Here is a 20,741-nt window from a genome sequence, read left to right as displayed (position 1 = left end):
TCACTCTCGTAGCAGGGTCACAAAGCATGACGGGAAGTGTAGTCCGCGCCTCTCCTACGTCAGGTTCCGTCGGTGACATGTGACGTGTAGTGGTCTGTACAGCCGCCACGTCTGTCAGCAGCTTGGCTTCCGGTTTGCCCGGCTCCCTCCAGCAGGCAGAGATGTCGGTATCCGTGGTGTCAGTGGTCTCCCGTTTCTTGGAGGAGTATGTCAGCTCCACTCCGCAGCGCCTGAAGCTGCTGGACGCCTATCTGCTGTACATCCTGCTGACCGGGGTCATGCAGTTCCTGTACTGTCTGCTGGTGGGCACCTTCCCCTTCAATTCATTCCTATCCGGCTTCACCTCTTGTGTGGGCTCCTTCATCCTGGGAGGTAAGATGTGGCTGAGCAACTGACTGATGCCCACATCACAGCTTCTGATTCCCTCATCAGCCCCTGTTACATTTTTTGTGTTATTATTAATTTAATGCTGTATCGTAAATAATGTTCAGTATGGCCATTGCGATGCAAACGATTTAGAGGTAAAGAATTATGCAATTTGTTATGCAGCTTGAAAGATGGCCAATCAACTATTTTTCAGTTGCATCCTATAGGAAAAATTCTGGAATGCACTAAAGCATAAAATCACAAGGTGAATGCATCCTCTGCTACTAGATGCATTTACATATTTACATTGTCAATCAGAAGCAGAATGCAAAGTCTCAACCTGCTGTATTTTACTGCAACCGTATAGCAAACGCGCTGCAAATGGGGCACAATGGTAGCCGTTCCCACTAGGCAGGTTACCGTAAAAATGTCGACCGTCCCGTGGATTCAACTCGGCCTCCCCCATTTGGTCCACTGTAGAGGATCAGAGACCAGAAAAAAAGCATGAGGTACCCCATTGGTTTGCAAATGACCAATAGGAATTACTGCTTTACAATCCGCATTGAGAGCCCCATGCTTCTTCTGGTCTCTGATCAGTTTTGGAACAGCAGACTGATGGCGACATGGAAACAGTGGATGGAAATGGCAGCAATGTGACAAACGTGATGTAGATGTGCTTAACGCATCGTTTCTGCATCCACTGCGTTTTCATCACAATGTGAATCAGCCCTCAGGGCTCTTTTCCACTAGCAATCGCAAAATGCAAACAATTGTGATTTTTTTTCATCAATTTTGTATATGCAGTGGCGATTTTGCATTTATCTTTTAACACTGAAGCACAATCACAGTGGAAAAGGGCCCTAATTCTGTATCAAACTGGTTTGCTTTTCATCAGCCTTCCCTAAAGTTCAGCAGCGCTAGTCTAGAGGACCCAACTGGAAACCTTATTGGGAAATTCAGCTTATGTGGTTAGGTGGACAGCACACTTTTGTTCTGATCTGCTAGGGTTTAGATGCTGCCCATAATTATTCATACCCCTGTCAAATTTTGACTTAAAGTTACTTATTCAACCAGCAAGTCATTTTTTGATGGGAAATGACATAGGTGTCTCCCAAAAGATAAGACAATGCATAAAAGACATTATTGTGGAAAAAAACATTTTTCAGCTTATTTACATTTTAGCAAAAAGTGTCCAGTCCAAAATTATTCATACCTTTCACAAAATGGGCTCTAGTCTCAAAGACTTCCCGCATGCGGTAAAGTACATGCGGGAAGTTTGCACCCAAAATACCGTCAAGTTTGAATTCTCAAAATGTTCCGCATGTTTTTTCCGCATGCGGAAAAAGTGTGGTAAAAGTGCGGGATTCTTGCGGAGAACTTTCCGCAAAAGTCGGTATTTTCCGCAATAAAAGATCAATTCTCAAAAATGTTCAGGCGCATCATTTCGTCGTTAATTACCGATTTTTTTTTTTATCACCTACAAGTAGTAGGTGATATATTCCGCATCCCATTGACTTTAATGAAGTCTGGAGGCTTAAGGGCTGTGCTTGCTGGACTCTAACTTTTTTTTTTTTTTAAACACTTTTTCATGCGACCTTTTTACCGCATGATTCCCGCATGAATAATGGCCATTTCCGCATCTTTTTTCCCGCATGCGGCAAACATGCGGAAAATGTTAGTGAATGCTGAAAAAATGTGGAGTTTACCGCTGGCGGGAATTTACCGGTAAAATTTTGCGGTACTTTTGGCTCTTTGAGAATAGAGCCCAACGTCTTAGTCTGTGGTAAAATCCAAAGTTCCATACCAATCTAAATAGTCCAAGCTGTTTTAAAGCATCCGAATTACCCTGATTAATTGGGAACAGCTGTTTTTATCAATCCAACAGGTGAAAAACAGCAGCTCTCTGCAGTTGGTTTGTGGATAGTCATGGCTAAGACGAAAGAGCTTAGTGAGGACCTGCGGCTGCACATTGTGGCTGCTCACAAGGGCTACAAGGTCATTTCTAAATGTTTTCCAGTGGCTACAGTGCAAAGTATTATTAAAAAATACAAGATGTTCTGCACTGTGGAGAATCTGAGGATGTGGTCGGAAGCCAAAAGTGACACCTGTGCTGGCCAGGAGGATAGTGAGAAAGGTGATAAAGAATCCAAGGATCACCACCAATGCCATCCTGGTGAATTTGGGCTCTGCTGATGGCAATATCTCAAGGCACACAATTCAAAGGGCACACAATCCAACGGACACTAATGGGTTCCCCTGATGCAGAACAAGGACACCACTTCTCCAGATAAGGCACACAAAAGGTTGCTTGGCCTTTGCAAATGCTCATCTCGACAAAGAAGAAGACTTCTGGTCTTCTGTGAAACAAAATTGAGTTGTTTGGTCACAATGATGTTTCCTTCATTTGGCGTAAAAAAGGAGAAGCCTTCAACCCAAAGAACACCATCCCCACTGTCAAACATGGTGGTAGGAACCTAATGCTTTGGAGGTTTTTTTTTCTAGGCAATGGACCAGGGAACCTAATCACAGTACCGGCACCATGAAAAAAGGTGGGGATTCTCAACGACATCAGGTCGTCTGTAGAGAAACTTGGCATTGGCCACCAATGGACATTTCAGCATGACCATGACCCCAAACACACAGCAGAAGTGGTGAAGAAATGGTTAGCAGACAACAACATTAACGTTTTGGAGTGGCCCAGCCAGAGTCCTGACTTAAATCCAATTGAGATGTAATAGCTGCGGTTGTGGCACACTTTACCCCAAAGTGTGGGTGCATAGCCTAGATGGTGCTAAGCCCAAGCACCACAAAAGTCAATATTTCAATAAAGTTCAGGCTAGCACACCTACTTCAAAGTGCAATCGTTCCTCTTTTATTGCTCCATCAACACAATGATTAGTAATCATTGTGTTGATGGAGCAATAAAAGGAGAACGATTGCACTTTGAAGTAGGTGTGCTAGCCTGAACTTTATTGAAATAAATCCAATTGAGAATCTGTGGAGAGAGCTAAAGATCAGAGTGATGGCAAGAAGATCCTCCAACCTGAAAGATTTGGAGCTTTTTGGTAAAGATGAATGGGCAAAAATACCCGTGGAGACATGCAAAAAGCTGGTCTGCATTTATAGGAAGCGTTTGATTGCTGTAATAGCTAGTAAAGGCTTTTATATTGATTATTGAGAAGGGTATGAATAATTTTGGAATGGACACTTTTTACTCAAATGTAAATGAAAGCTGAGAAGTGTGTTTTTTCTCTTAATAATTCCTCCTGTACATGGTCTTATTATCTTTTTGAGAGACACCTATGTCATTTCCCATCAAAAAATAACTTGCTGGTTGAATAAAGTAACTTAAAGAGACTCTGAAGCGAGAATAAATCTCGCTTCAGAGCTCATAGTTAGCAGGGGCATGTGTGCCCCTGCTAAAACGCCGCTATCGCGCGGCTAAACGGGGGTCTCTTCACCCCCAAACCCACCCCTGCAAACCTTGGTCGCAAACTTGGTCGTGAATTTTTTCTTCCTGGAGGCAGGGCTAACTGCTGCAGCACTGCCTCCAGTCACGTCTATCAGCGGCGCATCGCCGCCTCTCCCCCGCCCCTCTCAGTGAAGGAAGACTGAGAGGGGCGGGGGAGAGGCGGAGATACGCGCTAACAGACGCGCGTGGGGCAGGGCTGCGGCGGTTAGCCCTGCCCCAATGCGGAAGCGCTCCCCGGCTGTACGGAGGGGATTTGGGGGTGAATGGACACCCGTTAAGCTGCAGGATAGCAGCGTTTTAACAGGGGCACACATGCCCCTGCTATCTATGAGGTCTGAAGCGAGATTTATTCTTGCTTCAGACTCTCTTTAAAGAGAGACTAAAGCGAAAAAAAAATTATGATATTATGATTTGTATTTGTAGTACAGCTAAGAAATAAAACATTACGATCAGATACATCAGTCTAATTGTTTCCAGTACAGGAAGACAGACTTAAGAAACTCCAGTTGTTAGCTCTATGCAAAAAAGCCATTAAGCTCTACGACTTTGAAAGTCATGGAGAGGGCTTTTTTTCTGACTTTTATTACCTCAACTGTTCCTGGACTATTTACTTTACCACTGCCAGAGGAGAGGTCATTAGTTCAGACTGCTCTGAAAGAATCATTTTGAATGCTGAGTGTTGTGTAATCTGCACATATTATAGAATGATGCAATGTTAGAAAAAACACTATATACCTGAAAATAAAAATATGAGAATATTTTCTTTGCTGCTAATCTTCTAGTAATTTTTCATAGTACACAACCAATTCACTATATCATATTTTTTTTTTCGCTTCAGTGTCTCTTTAAAGTCAAAATTTGCCAGGGGTATGAATAATTATGGGAAGCACTGTATGTTGTAAAAATAATATGCCCACATTATTCAGCCAATCACAACACTTTGTTGAACTGTTCCCTATGAGGTTTCCTTATGGTTTTGAAGGGTACCTAAAGTGAATAAAAGATGCCAATTTAACTTAACTTGTGTTTCTTCAAGCCCCATGAAGTTCTCCTGGTTCCTCACCGGCATTCCGCTTTGCTCCATTCAGCAGCAGTGTCCTTCTGAAAGCTGTCCATCTCAGCCAGCCGCAGGCTACTGTGCATGTGCTGGCCCAGTGGAATGCCTCCTCGTTTGTGCTCATGGCCATTGGAGCGCAGTCAGGAGGAATGTGGCCCGGGCATGCACAGCCACAGATGCTTATTGGAGGAGTGTGGAATTATGCGAGGGACCAGGATGACTGCAGGGGTGCTGGAAGAAGCCCCAGGTAAGTTAAGCTGGCCACTTTCATTTTTGCTTTAGGTTCCCTTCATCTAGTACTGCAGCCTTCTTTTCTGTATGCTCTAAAAGCTAGTGTACATTCTAGAAAATATCAGCAGTTACCGTAGGAACCCCTTAGAATATCTGTGCTAATTGGGTACATTGTGAAATTCACTACCTGACCATGGACCTGACACACTAAACTGCAGTAAAATTCATGTGTACAGGGAGCACCCGGCAGTATTACTTTTAGTAGTGCTGGGGGAGCACCGCACCTTTACTGCCACAGTTGTTACCGAGTTAAAGCATGCTGCCATGGTAACGCTCATGGCATTAAAGGGTAAACGTGCGGTGCTCCCCCAGTGTTAGCAATGGAAAAACTGCCTTGCACTTTGTGGCTGCGCACTGCAACTTTACAGCAGTTTAGTGCAACTGGCCCTTTGTTTTCTGCACCTCCCTCTCCTTAATAACCTATTTAATGTCCTAACTAGAGGCGATGTGCCTGGATATATGTATTTTTTTTTTGTTACTGACCCCTGTGGCTAGGGTTTTAATTCAGTGCACTCCCTCCTTCACCTGTATGTGTTTTTTTGGTCAGCATGCGCACAGCTTATGCTGGTGTATGCGCATGGATACATAACGTTAGCTCCCTTGTGCGATTGGTAAGATGCGCTATCTGTCCCAGGAGAGGACGTCAGGATGTGTGCTCCTAATCCCTAAATAGGTTTGATGCAATGAATGTTTGCATGTCTGCACTATGCATGTTACAGGGCCAGAGTTCGGACACCTATGTTTACCTGAGTACTTCTGCGCAGTATAGGTGACTAAGTATAAGAATGCATTCTTCTGTGAACTAAGACCCCGGCTTTTAACTTAGCTGTAGGGATAACGGTGGTGCCTGGATGAGTGAATCTGTGAATGCATTTGTTTAAACATTTGCATGCGATAGTGCGAAGGGTTAATAGATTTTTCCTTGTTTTCACTAGGCATGCAATTAAGTGTTTTGGAGATCTAAAGGTCATGGGTTGTCACAGAAAGTCTGTAAGGCTGTGTTCCCACTTAAGCAGAGAACGGACTATTTTTTGTGCATTCTCAGGTCATTACTAAATGGACAGTGAAAGGCTCCTGTTTTATAAAGAGGAGCTATTCACACTTGTGGCACTGCAACGGATCTGCAGCATCGAATGCAGTAAGCGGACTGCTCTTTAGCCTATCGGGGTAAAGCATCTGCCCCTGGCTACAGCCGGACCATCGGAGGGGGACATTACACTGTCTGCTCCCGCTTGTCCAGCACAAGTGGGAACTGAGCTTAATTCAGTTCCCAGGTGTGTGTTGCATTTCTTATGAGAATGCACTGCATTGTACATTTTGCTGCATTTGCACTTTAGTAGCAGTAAATGAGTGTGCTCTTCAAACATGGTCCAGACCACAATTGCATGCGCTTTTTGCACTAACTGCTTGAAAATGGAAATGCGGAAAGAATATGCAAGTGTTCATATACAAAACTTTCTAGTGCACACAGGAAACTGCATGGCAATGTGCAGCTTTTTCCAATTGATAAATGGATTTTCGTACAAAGCCGCAAATTACTAGTGTATTAATTGATATTAAAAACAGGGCTGGTTCTAGACTTTTTGCTGCCTGAGGCAAACTTGAGAGGATGTGCCCCCTCCTCAATCATTACAACAGTTCTACTGCTACAACTTCCCTTCTGCTGTGCAAGTCAAATGAAACACTGTTGCTCTCCTGCCTCCCCCCTCCTCACTCACTGTCAGACTCCTCACACAGCACAACAAGCTGCTTTTCCCCAATGATGACCTTCACCCTGCTCTCCTCTCACTTCTCCCCCTACTATGACTGCATGCTGTTACAAAAATGCTGCCCCTGTAATGGCTGCGCCTGATGCAAATGTTTCACCTTGCTTCATAAGAGAAACGGCGGATTTAAAAGGCTTATATAGTACACCTTTGTATGACTTTGATATGAATATTAGATGTATTACAGTTTTAAAAACAGATATAGATGTGAATGGTTCTTTGTGCTCTGTAGTGCTTTTTACAGTATGTCAGCACTATATATAAAGTGAATGTTCATCCTAAAGAAAGCATAAAAAATGCATACTAAATTGTCATCAAGTAATATGTGCTCTTTTCTTTGTCCTTGCAGTATGTTTAAGAATCCAGATTAATCCGCAGAATAAAGGAGATTTCCTGGGAATTTCTCCAGAAAGAGCCTTTGCAGATTTTTTGTTTGCAAACACCATTCTTCACCTGGTTGTTGTTAATTTTGTTGGATGAGTTCTGTGCTTTTCTTATAAGGTATGTATATCTCTGATGAACTTAAGACTTCCGATGCGAATATCAATAAAAAGATTTTACTCACCTGGGGCTTTCTCCAGCCCCTAGCAGCAGTCGCAGGCCCCCAATGCATTGTGCCAGATGACGTGGGCACGAATGCAGGTGCAGAAGAGCAGACCCACCAGAGGACTGGGGCTGCGGCGTGTGACTAAGACTGCTGCTAGGGGCAGGAAGAGGCCTCATGTGAGTAAAATCTTTTAAATTATATTGGCATCGGAAATACTTTAAAATAACCTGTTAAACTTCTTTGACCTCAGCAGATCTTTGTGTATATCAACTAAAAAATGATACTTAAGGAATATGTAAACTTCTAACATAAAATACACTAAAGCTGGCCATACACTGGCCCGATTTGCCGTTGTTCGACAGCAAATTCTATCACTGGGATCGAATCTGCTGCCAATCGTTCGCCCTAAACGCACCCGCCGATCCAATTTCCTCCCGAAATCGGATCGGTCCGTCGACCGCGCCGTGCAGGAAATTACCGTCCGCCCGCGGATAGGGAGCGCGTCGGTAGCGGCGGCCGATCCGATACAGGTATACATTACCTGACGCTGGCTCCCGGGCATCTTCTCCGCGCTGCACCGCTCTGTTCCTGCTCCATCCCAGCGTACATTAACTTCCTGTGTCACTCCAGTGACCAGGAAGTTCAAATAAAGGGCGCTCTATTTGAACTTCCTGGTCATGGAGTGACACAGTGTACGCTGGGATGCGTGCAGCGTGGAGAAGAGGACCCGAAGCCAGCTTCAGGTAATGTATATGGGGTGGGGGGTGGGGGAGACAGGCGGCAGGAGCAGCTCAACAGATTGTGATCGGTTTCAGGCTGAAATCGATTCACAATCTGTTTGCAGTAAAGGCAGCCATACGATCCCTCTCTGATCAGATTCGATCAGATAGGGATCTGTCAGTTGGTCGATCTAATGGCAAATCGACCAGTGTATGGCTACCTTTAAGGTCTATACACACATCCAGTTTTTTTATCTGCAGATGACTGGCCAATTTTACCACTGCCATGTAGTATGAGGGCCAACACATTTTGAATACTAAAGCTTGGTACGAGATAAAATTCTTTGAAAAATGAAAGATCAAAGATAATCAGCAGATAATCTTTGTAAAAAAAAAAAAAAAGTTCACAAAAGATACAGACGAAAGATTTTTATCTCTCAATCTTTCAGATTCATCTTGATGGTTCTGATCTGCAGATGACTGTCCGTTAAACAAGAAGTGTATGAAATCTCCAGATATTTCTTAACTTTTGTGTGCACACGAATGTGTGAAAAAGAAAAAAACAAGACTTTGAAAAGACAAATTGACTATGAAAGCATTTTGCAGGAACTGATCTTTTGCATGTGTACAGCATCTTTATAGAAAGATCAGTCCTTCAAACCTCCTTGACAAACCTATGTAATAGATTAATACCTCAGTTTGCAAATATTTTTATCTGATGCGGGTACTCAGCTAAATAGAATAAACTGTGTAGGTATGATCTCATCTCTCATTTTTCCAAAAACTTTTAACTTATGTGTGTACTTTAGCTTTTGTTAGCCCAAAACTGCTCCCTTAAAGGGAAGGTTCAGGGAGGGAGACAAAAAAATAAAAATCCATATCCACTTACCTGGGGCTTCCACCAGCCCGTGGAAGGCAGGAGGTGCCCTCGCAGCCGCTCCGCAGGCTCCCGGTCGTCTCCGGTGGCTGACCCGGCCATGCCCGGCTGCCAGGTCGGGCTCTTCTGCACTCCAATCTGCGCCTCATGGGGGCGTGCTGACGTCATCGGACGTCCTCCGGGCTGTACTGCGCAGGCGCAGTAGTTCTGCGCCTACACAGTACAGCCCGGAGGACGTCCGATGACGTCAGCGCGCCCGCGTGGAACGCAGAAGAGCCCGTCGTTGGAGCGCAGAAGAGCTTCGCACCTCCTGCCTTCCACGGGCTGGAGGAAGCCCCAGGTAAGTGGATATGGATTTTTATTTTTTTTTTTGTCTCCCTCCCTGAACCTCCCCTTTAATATCTGAAAGAAAATGGTGTGTACACACACATATGCACAGTAGGGCAGCACGATTTTAGGAAAAAATTGAAATTGCGATCTTTTTTATTTTTTTTTATTTTTATTTTTTTTTCTCAAATTGCGATTTCGATTTTCTTCACGATTTTCTTCAAATCCAGCTTTAGCACTAAATTCACAATGCAAAGTATAGTTTAGCCAGGTAAGCGCCTCCAGAATATTTGCTCCAGTATAAGATCCTGCTATAAATAAATAACATTTTGATGACAATTGAGGCAGACTGTGTACAAGAGAACTTGTTAATCTGGCCACAGAGCTTCCAGCAGGGTAATAGTTAAAGTGCAGAGTATCATAAATAACAGTGAGAGAAGGCTGAAGAATGTGAGAAGGGCAATGAGGAGTAGGAGTGGGTGATCTATTACCTCTAGACCATCACCCTCAGCATCGAGACAGCGCTGCGGCATTAAGGAAGTGTAGGGAGAGGGACAGAAAACCATCACTGCTTCTATAAGCAAGTGTGCAGAGAGGGAGCACAGAAGCGGGGCTCAGAGGTGCCAGGACAGGAAAGAGTTCGGAGCCCCTCCTTCTAATAGTCTAACCTTACAGTGATGCCTTTCCTCCTGGCTAGCTCTCGTCACTTTCAGCAACTGCTGTTAACGCGCTGGCTCTGCCTCTTTCCCTCCCGGCAGTTCCTGGGGCCAGCAGATGAAAATATAATCATGCATCACTGCGCCCCCCCATGTTGTTGGAAGGGGAGGCATGGCAGAAGCTAGGACTGGCAGTGAATATTTATGATTGTTAATGAGCCGGGCAGCGAGGAGCGAGTCCAGTCCAGAGCAGCACACAGCACCACCAATCACTCTGTACCACCCTCTGTACAGCTCCGCCTACCGCCTCCGTCATACCATCTCTATCTAGCTATTGGTGGCGCTGTGTGCTGCTCTGGACTGGACTCGCTCTCCCCCTGCTGCCGGGCTCATTAACAATCATAAATATTCACTGCTAGTCACGGCTTCTGCCAATCAGTGGCTCCCAAAACCGAAGCTACTGACGATCCTGAAATCGGCTGCACGTGAATCGCGGTTTCGGTTTAAAACCGCAAAACTGTGCAGCCCTAATGCACAGTATTTGGAAATCCCCTTGGGGTCATCCTCTATTTTGCAGGAACAAACGGTGTATAGAGGCGTAGCTCTTGTATTCTAGAGTGACATGTACTGTTGCTAGGACGTAGGGAGGAGAGACCATGGCATGGCAAATGATGGAGTGGTTTCTGGAGGGCAGGGTAAGAAGCGGGTAGAGTTCGCTTGACTGGCACTTAAAGATGCTGCATGCCAGAACCATCTGTACTCGCGCTACATTCTTGGCTAAGACAACCCTAAATAGCTGCCTCGACTGAGTTCCAACTAGTGTGACTTAAATGGAACCCAAGGTGAGGGAGATGTGGAGGCTGACCTGTTTATTTCCTTTTAAACAGTACACATTGCCTGCCTCTTCTACTGATCCTCTGCCTGTAATACTTAAAGGGGCACTACAGCAAAAAACTAAAATTTAAAATATGTGCTAACATATACAAATAAGTACATTTTTTTTCCAGAGTAAAATGAGCCATAAATTACTTTTCTCCTATGTTGCTGTCACTTACAGTAGGTAGTAGAAATCTGACAGAAGTGACAGGTTTTGGACTAGCCCATCTCTTCATAGGGGATTCTCAGCAAGGCTTTTATTCTTTATAAAGATATCCCCTTAAAAGGATTTAAACAATGATGCCGGCCAGCTTCCCTGCTCGCTATGCAGTTTTTTGGCAGTTGGACAGAGCAACTGCCATTCACGAAGTGCTTTTGAAAATAAATATATCCCTGAGAATCCCCTATGAAGAGATGGACTAATACAAAACCTGTCGCTTCTGTCAGATTTCTACTACCTACTGCTGGTATCTTGCTATTTTGGCAGTTAAACTGTTGTTCAGGAAATGCTGTTGAAAACAAAGAAAGCCCTGAGAATCCCCCTTAAAGAGAATCTGTACTCTAATATTCTTACACTAAAAAGCATACCATTCTATTCCTTATTTTCTCCTGTGCCCCTCTGTGCTGTTTCTGCCACTCTCTGCTGCAATCCTGGCTTGTAATTAACAGTTTTAGGCAATGTTTACAAACAAACTAACCAGCTTCTAATAGGCTCAGCTAAGCATAGTGTGTGAGTGTGCAGGGGGCCTGCAGAGGGTGTGTATCGCTTCTACCAATCACAAGCAGCCCTGCACATTCCACACAAGCAAAGCCTTAGCCCGACAAACAGGACAGAGGAAAGATACATTGATTTATTACAGAGACAGTGTAATTAGGAAGAGCTGCAGTAAGCCCCAGCACATTAGAACAGGCATAGGAACTCATAGGATAGAAGAACTAAGGCTGAAAAAATTGTTACAGAGTCTCTTTAAAAAGATGGACTGGCCCAAAACCTGTCATCTGTCACATTTTTAACTGCCTACATTTTTCGCGAAAGAACCCCTTTAAGCCATAGACCCTGACCAAGCATGTAGATCAGATGTCTATGACAAATCTGGTAAGATTTGTCTTGTTTCAGGTGTGTGATTTAGGGCTCATTTCCACTATAGCGAATCTGCATGCATTGTCCGCATACGGAGTCGCACAGCCAATACAAGTGGATCGGCCTGTTTCCACTTGTGCGTTGTGCGGAGCGTTTTTGTGTGCGGGGAAAATCTGCACGGCAGAGCCGTCAGAATTCGCTCCCCGCACACCGCTAAGCGAATCGCATACAATGTATCTAATAGGGAAATCGCATGCGGTTTTGGCATGCGTTTTTCCCTGCTATTTCGCATGCGATTTCGCATAGGAGATAATGTTAATTTACACAGGCAGTGACATGGTTAAAATTGCCCACCTACTACCCTATGCGAAATCGCGGCAAAAACGCATGCAAAATCGCACCCGCATGCGATTTCGTCTGCGGTGATTTCCCGGCGATTCCGCACCGCACAAGTGGAAATGCAGCCTTAGACCCTTACATATTTTCTTTAACCCTCCTGGCGGTTTATTAAAATCCGCCAGGGGGCAGCACAGCCATTTTATTTAAATTTATTTTTTTTATATCATGTAGCGAGACAAGGTGCCCCCAGCCCCTCCAATCGCCTCCGGAGGACTTCCCCCGTTGCCATGGCGACGGGCGGGATGACGTCACCGACGTCGTGACGTCAAAGGGGACTCCGATCCACCCCTCAGCGCTGCCTGGCACTGATTGGTCCGGCAGCACACGTGGTCTGGGGGGGTGGCTGCGCAGCGACGGTAGCGGCGGAGCGGCGCCGATCGGATTGCACACGCAGCTAGCAAAGTGCTAGCTACGTGTAGCAAAAAAAATTATGCAAATCGGCCAAGCGGGGCCTGAGCGGTGCCTTCCGGCGGCATACCGCCAAGAAAGTGAAGCGAGCAGTGTGGAATGATGGCAAGGGATTATGAGGACTACAGGGGGCTAGAAGAAGCCATAGTTAGGCCCCGTTCACACTTGTGTTTCTGTAAAGAACGGACCGGATGACCGGATCCGATCCGTTTGCATACGTATTGATCCGGATCCGTTTGGTAAAAGAGATAACAAACTATATAAATATTGTTGGGGTCTGGGAGGTCAGCAGAAGGTGCACCTGTAGAATCAGGTCCACCGCTGTGTAGGGCCTCACCTCCACGTCCGATATACTGCCAAACAGCTCCAGCACAAAGTCACTGCTGCTCCACTCCAGAAATGCTGGGCCCATGTGTCCCCATCCAAAATGGCTGCTAGAAAATGCATAGGAAGTGGGGTAGAACGTCAGGTTTTTATAGCCAGTGTGTTCTGTGCTTTCTGTTTCCCATTGGTTTCTATGCACGGATGGTGCAGTCAGGCTCTGGTCCGGGTGCGTCAGCCGGATGATCCGGACCCAAAAAATAGTGCATGTTGGAAAAGTGTCCGGAGTCCGGATCCGATCCGGCTCTGGTCAGTACGGAACGGACGCGTGTGAACGGACGCATAGACTTTGCATTGCTATGCCGAACGTCCGTTCCGTTTGTACAGTATACGGTCCAGATCCGGCACGGCAAATCCGGACAGAGAACGCTAATGTGAACCAGGCCTTAAAGGAATACTATCGATTCTCATATTTTTTTTTTTATTTGACACAGGAATTGTTTGGGAAGTGCTGCTAAGTACTGGTGTATACATTTTAGTAGCAACTTCTATGTTTACTGTTAGCAATATACATTCAAACTTTACTGATGCCAAAACTGACGGCTGACTGAGCCATGAGGAGAGGGGATATTCCCCTCAAACTTGATCAGTTAACTCTGTGTGTAGCTCTGTGTGTGACAGAGAGAGAGAGAGAGCTCCCAACAGCTGCAGCTCCTGTGTCCTGTGTTTCTGACTGAAGTGTCTGAAGAGAGCAGAGGAAATGTAACTAATTCTCATAGCTTTTCATACTGTTTTTGCTTTCAGAGTTTGATATGTTTGATATTTGCTTTCTGTAGTCCTGATATGCAACTCTGGCTGTGCATTGAAGCAGACACCCCTTCTGCAATTGATTTGTCCCAATATAGCTAAATCCTACCCTCAATAAATTACAGTTTTTGCCTCTGATATTTAACTTGAACAGTAGGAAAATGTTTACACAGCTACTTAGACATTATTTGTACATTGTCATTTTTGAACACTTGGTTATCGATAGTATTCCTTTAAGTTAAACTGGTAAAATGTTGGAGAACGCTCAAAGCATAAGTTTTGTTGTATGCGTTTTAATGCGTTTTGATATGCGTTACACTGCAGTGAGTGTGCGTTTTTAATCCCTTTTCAATGCGTTACAGCACATAGGAAACGCAGGTAATTTTTTTTCTTTTAGTTTTCAACTTTCTACATTGTTCCTCTGTTGCATTCTGGGACTGATTTCCTGCGTTAACGGATTAACAACACGCATAGCGTTTTACATTGACTAACATTGTAACGCATAAAGCTAGCGTCGGCCGAAAAACTGCACCTGGGTGCTGTGTAACGCAACGCACAAAAAGGCTGCGTTATATGTGAAAGCTAAAATGAAAGTCTATGGACTTCCATTTCACCTTGGGTAACGCAAACTTTACCTGTTGCGTTGAAACGCAGAAAATCTGCCCTAATGTGAAAGAGCCCTAAGGGCCCATTCACACTTAGAAACACAAAACGCCGGCGATTGTTGCCCGCGTTTTGGGGGAGTGATTTTTCAGCGGAAAAATAACTGAACACTGCTGCTATTTTTTATTTTTTTATTATTTATTCCCTCTCCCCCCCGGAATTGCGTTTAGCGCTTCTATAGCATTGAAACGCGGCAATTAGTGCAAGTCACCCAAGTAAGAATGGGCCCATAGGGTTTAATTACACTAGCGCTTTCAAAAGCGCTAGTGTTTGAGTGTTTTGCCAAAATCGCCAGCAAAACTCTCAAGTGTGAATGGGCCCTTAAAGTGGATCCGAGATAAACTTTTACTCATTGCATAATTGTGTTCCTTTCATATAGTTTATAGGGCATTCCTCAAGCCAAATACTTTTTTTTTTTGTTTTAATACCCTATAAACTAAACAAGCCTTGCCCACAGCTTCTCTACCTTGGCACCTTGAGACAGATGTAGCAAGGGTTTATGGGAGCTCAGTCTGAGTAGGAGGAGGTTACTAGCCGGTGAGGCAGAAGGGAGGAGAAGAGTGGAGTGAAGTTTTCACAGGCTGAGGGCTGGAGATACAGATCAGCTTGCCAGTGTGTAATGTGACAAACAGAACATGGCCGAGCTCTCTCATTGTATCACAGGAATGAATAATCATAAAGTGTTGAAGCTGTTTGCAGCTAGATTTGCTGTGTAAACTATCTAAACTTTAGTTAAAGAGACTCTAACAAAATGTTCCGCCTTATTTCTTCTATCCTATAAGTTCCTATACCTGTTCTAATCGGGTCTGTCTTCCTGCAGCCTTTCCTAGTTGCACAGTGGCTGTATTATCTCGGTTATATAATCTAATCTTCTTTCCTCTGACGGCTTTGGGCTCAGGCAGGAATGTGCTGTCTGCTGTTATAGGCAGAAGATATACACACCCTCTCCACGCCCCCTGCAGTCTCTGTGTGAGTCAGACAGAGCTCCTCTCAGCCTATCACAGTCTGGTCAGCTGCTATGTCTTTTGTTTGTAAACACTGCCTAAAACTGGCAACTACAAGCCAGGATTTCAGCAGGGAGTGGCAGAAACAGCACAGAGGGGCCCAGGAGAACATAATGAATAGAATGGTATGCTTTTTATTGTAAGAATTTTTGAGTACAGATTCTCTTTAAGATATATAGACAAGTTACTTGTTATACTTAGTTTTCATCTCTGTTCCGCTTTAAAGTGTACTGGGAGGGGGGGGGGGGGGGGGAGATGGTACACAGATGCATGTTCCCTGCTACATGACATGCCTCTGTTCCCCCACCACTGCGCTTTCGTCCCCTGAAATTGGCGACATGCGAAGTGAGGAGAGGTGTTGCCTGCTTAAATGCCCACTGGGGGCATTCCTGCAGGCTTTCCCCAGCTGCCATTAAGCAGCCCTGCCTCTCCATAGCCGCATCCCCTGCCGGCTCGATTGATAAGGAACATCGCGGCCGCATCTACGCGTGTAGATGCGGCTTTAGTCTTTACTTTTTGTTCTGCATTAAGATACCTGGGATGACTAGTACTTGCACCTCACCTTTAGTAGCAATCTGTACATCCCCTGTGTTTCTTACAGTTACTCATTAGCAGTTGACAATGAGAAGCAGATAATGCATAAAAAAATTGCATAATTCTGCATCAATTTGCAACTACTTGCATCTGATTGTCTATCCTTATTCCTCATATATCTTTATTCTGCATAACAGCCTGATCTGTGCTTTCTGCAGATCCGTTCTTTTTCTGTTATTCCTTAGCTCAGATATCTGGAGCACGATTGTGTTATTTGAGAAACATGTTCATGGGTAGTAGGCGAGATGCTTGCACTGTAGAACAGACCCGATCAGGTTCTGCTATTTCTGCGGAGCCTGAGGGGGAAGATGGTACTGCATCTGCACTGGATCCCTAAGGCAAATATTGCCATCTGCAACTGTCCTGGGGTCCCAGCGCTGGATCGGGGCTACTGTGGACGGGGGAAGCCTCAAGGTCCTGAGGCTTCCACCAGCCGAGGAAAGTACCCCCCAAGGGGCACTTTTTTCTATTACATATTCTCTTTAAAATGTGATCATACCAAGAAATAACCATTTTGCTAAACCAACTGCCTTGATACAAAATCCTATAAATGTGATAATTTTTCTACTAAACCTGATCCGGTTATCATAACAGGAGACCCTGAAAATTTTGCTGAGATTCAGTTGATTATTTCTAAGCAGTCTAACGATTGTTGGAAGTTGTTTAAGATTGTTTTAAGAAAAATATGTTATTTAATACCATTATTTTTTAATCAGTTTGTTGGCTAGTGGTGCTTTTACTTAAAATGTATTAATGGACTTCTAATCCACTATTTTTGCGTTTTTATGTGAATTGTCAATTAGGAGAGGTCAATGATACACTAATTATTAGAATTTGATGCAAAGTTATGCAGCTTCAACTGCAGCAGCTTTGTAAAGAAAGTGTGAAAAAGCCTGCATTTGCTGTTAGTTAAGAAAAAATAAAAGTATGGTATACTGTGCATTTAGATTTGCAATTATATTTTTATCCACTGGAGGGCAGTGTTTCCTTTATTTGCCTGTGATACTTTATAATCACCAGTATGTAAGTTAGCAGAGGTAGATGCATAATATGAATATTATTGATACCTGAAGTTGCTTATTAAAATATACTGCAGCACAGGAAGTAAATTGACCAATTAAGCTGCCTGGAATGTTTTTTTTTTTTCATTATTTATACAACGCTGACTCATGCACAGCACTTTAGGTTATATTGTTTTGTCACTAACAATCCCTCAGAGGGGCTCACAATCTAATCTATACCATAGCTATATGTCCATCATATTCTAATGCTGGGAATACACCATACAATTTTCTGTTATGCTGGAAATACACCATACAATTTTCTGTTATGCTGGAAATACACCATACAATTTTCTGTTATGCTGGAAATACACCATACAATTTTCTGTTATGCTGGAAATACACCATACAATTTTCTGTTATGCTGGGAATACACCATACAATTTTCTGTTATGCTGGGAATACACCATACAATTTTCTGTTATGCTGGGAATACACGAGTCGACCCGGCGGCTCGATTAGCCACCGGATCGACTACCGCCGCGTCCCCGCAGGTGCTCCTTATCTTCCGCTCGTTTTCTTCCCATTGTCCGCCTGCGGGGATCGAGTACAGAATCGATCCGGTGGGGTATCGAACCTGTCGGAAATTATCAATCGAGCCATCAGCAGCACGATTGATGAGAACAATCCATCCGTGTATGCCCAGCATTAAGCCTCATCTACACGGGTAGATGAGGCGGCGATGTAGCTTATCAATCTAGCCGCTGATGCGGCTCGATTGATAAGATCTGACAGGACGGATCTCCCCACCGCCGATTCCCTGCTCGTTCCCCACAAGGGGCCAATTGCAGTGAATCGAGCGGAAGATAAGCGGGGACGAGCGGGGAATCGAATCCGGCGCACCCGCGGAGAGCGGGGACGCGGAAGAGAATCTACCCGTGTAGATGAGGCTTTAGATTCTTCTGTTAGATTTTTCAGTTAGATTTTCTGTTAGAATGCGTAATTAGATTATTTTCTGTAGAGACTGGTCATTATCTCTGGTGCATTGACTTCTGGTTATCTCCTGCTGAGTAGAACAATGCCTAATTGCTCGGCAGATAGCTGGTAAGATAGATAAAGTTCAACATGTTGGAAATGTATCTATCTGGCAGGTAAATCTTAAACTCAATCTACACGATACGAATCGATTACGATTCTATTTACGATTCGATTAAATCAGACATGTCTGATCCTGATTCGATTCAATTCGATTTGCCATTACAAAACAATGGCAAATTCGAATTGAATCGAATCGATTTACAGATCGGACATGTTGGATTTAATCGGATCGTAAATAGAATTGTAATCGAATCGTACCGTGTAGATGGGGCTTAACAAAAAATGGTATGGTGTATTCCCAGCATAAGGCTAATTTAGAGGGAAGCCAATTAGCTTATCTGTATGTTTTTGGGATGTGGAAGGAAATGAGTGCCCATAGGAAATCCACACAGACAGAGGGAGAACATACAAACTCTGTAGAGATAGTGCACTGGCTGGCATTTGAACTGGGCCCTCCATGCTGCAAGGAGAGAGTGCTATTTACTACACCACCATGCAGTCCTATGTGTCAAACCCCGAGGAAGGTGACCATAAAATTTTAGTTCCAAAATGATCATACAAATAGGTTTAAAATGTATTACTTGTAACCGTGTTTTTGAAGTTGAGTTCAGTTCACCAGTGCAGTTTTGACTGGATTTGTACGATGATCTGGTCAGTCAATCAGATCTGCTTCCCTATATCCTTGTGATGTGCTCATCCTACCTAATAAAAACTAACTCTCCCTATGTACTCCTGTCCCTGTGTCCTTGGGTCCGTACTATTTGCTACTGCGTATGTGAGCAGCACGGAGAGTCGTTGGGACAGGCGGATAGGGCCAGTTAGCCGGGCAGGAGTGTGCGCGGGCGGATGTGGGTGCGTTTGGGCGGGAGCGAGCGCATACACACTGACACTGCGGTGAGAGACAGACCTAGAGCCCGTTTTTAAACAGGCTTAGGTCTACTAGTTGCAGTATGAAACGATCAGCATGGAGCAAAGTCATTCATAATTATGACTAATTGTCAGCCAATCAGATCCTGAAAATCAGTAGTTAGTGCAGACAAAGCCCACATTCATGGAGACCATATAGCAGCAGCAGCAGCAGTGTGGCCTTACAGGAGATATTGGTATCACTTATACTATTTGATTATATTAAATGTAATGTTATCACTTGTTTTTATTAATAGAGCCTGATTTTCTCTTGCAGATTCCTGGATTATTTCTTTCTCTTTTTTTAATACCTGGTTGGACAAAGTTTACACATTGCTGAACATCAAGAATCATTATCGGTGTCTGTCTGCACACTACGTTTTTGTTTCATCAGCGGCAGATTCTGGAGCCATGCTTTATGGTCCAAAATTGGGGAGACATGGCCAATAAAGATGTGGTTTTCATATATCAGTGTGGTACTCTATTTATTTTTTAATTAAAGGATATGTTACAGATCTGCCAAATTAATCCAAAACTGCCCAGATCAGTTACCTATAATGTATTACAGCAGAATCTCATTATAGTAAACTCTGATATTGTAAACCTCTGAATATAGTAATCCTCAGGTTTGCATATGTGTAAATATATAATGTATGACCAATTCTGATATAATAAACTTCTGAGATAGTAAACTAATGTTCCTGGTCTCTTGGAGTTTACTAAAAAGGGATTATACTGTACTCATTTTACTTTCTGAAACGATCTGAGGAACACCCTGGCTGCTGTGGTTTGCATGTGCTTTGTATTTGCCAACGGGTCATATGGGTCCCAAGAAGATTGTGGCAGAACTGACAGACCCTGTAGCCACAGCACTGCTATGTAATAAATGTAAGGGCAGCAGACAGGTGGTGAATTCACTGCTTCTTTCCTGCACTGGCCAGGTGCTTGTTTGTGCGTGGTCCCGGTGCTCACCAGGCGCCGCCATCCATCCACCATAATCAAATCTGAGCACAGCCACTTCCATGCTCAGACACAACATAAAGCAGTTCTCTGCCACTGGGTAATGCTACCGCTTGACCCATGTGGTGTTACAACTACTTCCATTTAACTGCATTTAAACTGCACCCTAGTGGTCTTGTGGGCGCAGCAAGTGGGCAGTTCAGCCTCCTGTGTGAAAGACAAAAAAATTACCGTAATGTACACAGCAGAGGGATTCAAATTTCATCTGGGGGGGGGATATGTAACGTGGTCACTTGAAATAGTACAAGAAAGCTTGGCACGATAGAGGAGTGCTGATGAGGCAGAAGCTGTGGAATATTGGTTAGCATTTCTGCCTAGTAGCCACTTCAGTTGTCTACTGGCTTAAAGTAGGATTAAACTCTGACATAATATGCAATAAAAAGGTGTTTTCCCTACTTTTTATTACCCATATAGTTACCATATTTGCTTATGTACAATAATATTGTCTGCTTACAATTTCCCAGAGTACAGTTTGTCTGCTCTGA

The 20,741-nt window shown here is 44.0% G+C and overlaps 1 protein-coding gene across 1 annotated transcript; it reads left to right on the top strand.

Annotated features, from left to right (window-relative positions):
* Nucleotides 1-74: 74 nt before the first annotated feature.
* Nucleotides 75-19,702, top strand: DAD1 (defender against cell death 1). Its single transcript, XM_068271537.1, has 3 exons — nucleotides 75-372; nucleotides 7,302-7,453; nucleotides 19,514-19,702. Exons 1-2 carry the CDS (start codon nucleotides 162-164, stop codon nucleotides 7,430-7,432), a joined length of 342 nt encoding a protein of 113 aa, XP_068127638.1. The 5' UTR covers nucleotides 75-161; the 3' UTR covers nucleotides 7,433-7,453; nucleotides 19,514-19,702.
* The last annotated feature ends 1,039 nt before the right edge of the window (nucleotides 19,703-20,741 follow it).

The sequence above is a fragment of the Hyperolius riggenbachi genome, chromosome 1, assembly GCF_040937935.1.
Source record: "Hyperolius riggenbachi isolate aHypRig1 chromosome 1, aHypRig1.pri, whole genome shotgun sequence".
NCBI lineage: Eukaryota > Metazoa > Chordata > Amphibia > Anura > Hyperoliidae > Hyperolius > Hyperolius riggenbachi.
The sequence above is the reverse complement of the archived record's forward strand: the minus strand, read 5'-3'. Positions and strand labels throughout refer to the sequence as shown.

What these genes read in the sequence shown, in the direction of transcription:
- DAD1 (XM_068271537.1), top strand. Translation starts at nt 162, where the DNA reads ATGTCGGTATCCGTGGTGTCAGTGGTCTCCCGTTTCTTGGAGGAGTAT. An exon ending in GGGCTCCTTCATCCTGGGAG is followed by an intron (nt 373 to 7,301) that starts GTAAGATGTGGC and finishes TTGTCCTTGCAG; the next exon opens with TATGTTTAAGAATCCAGATT.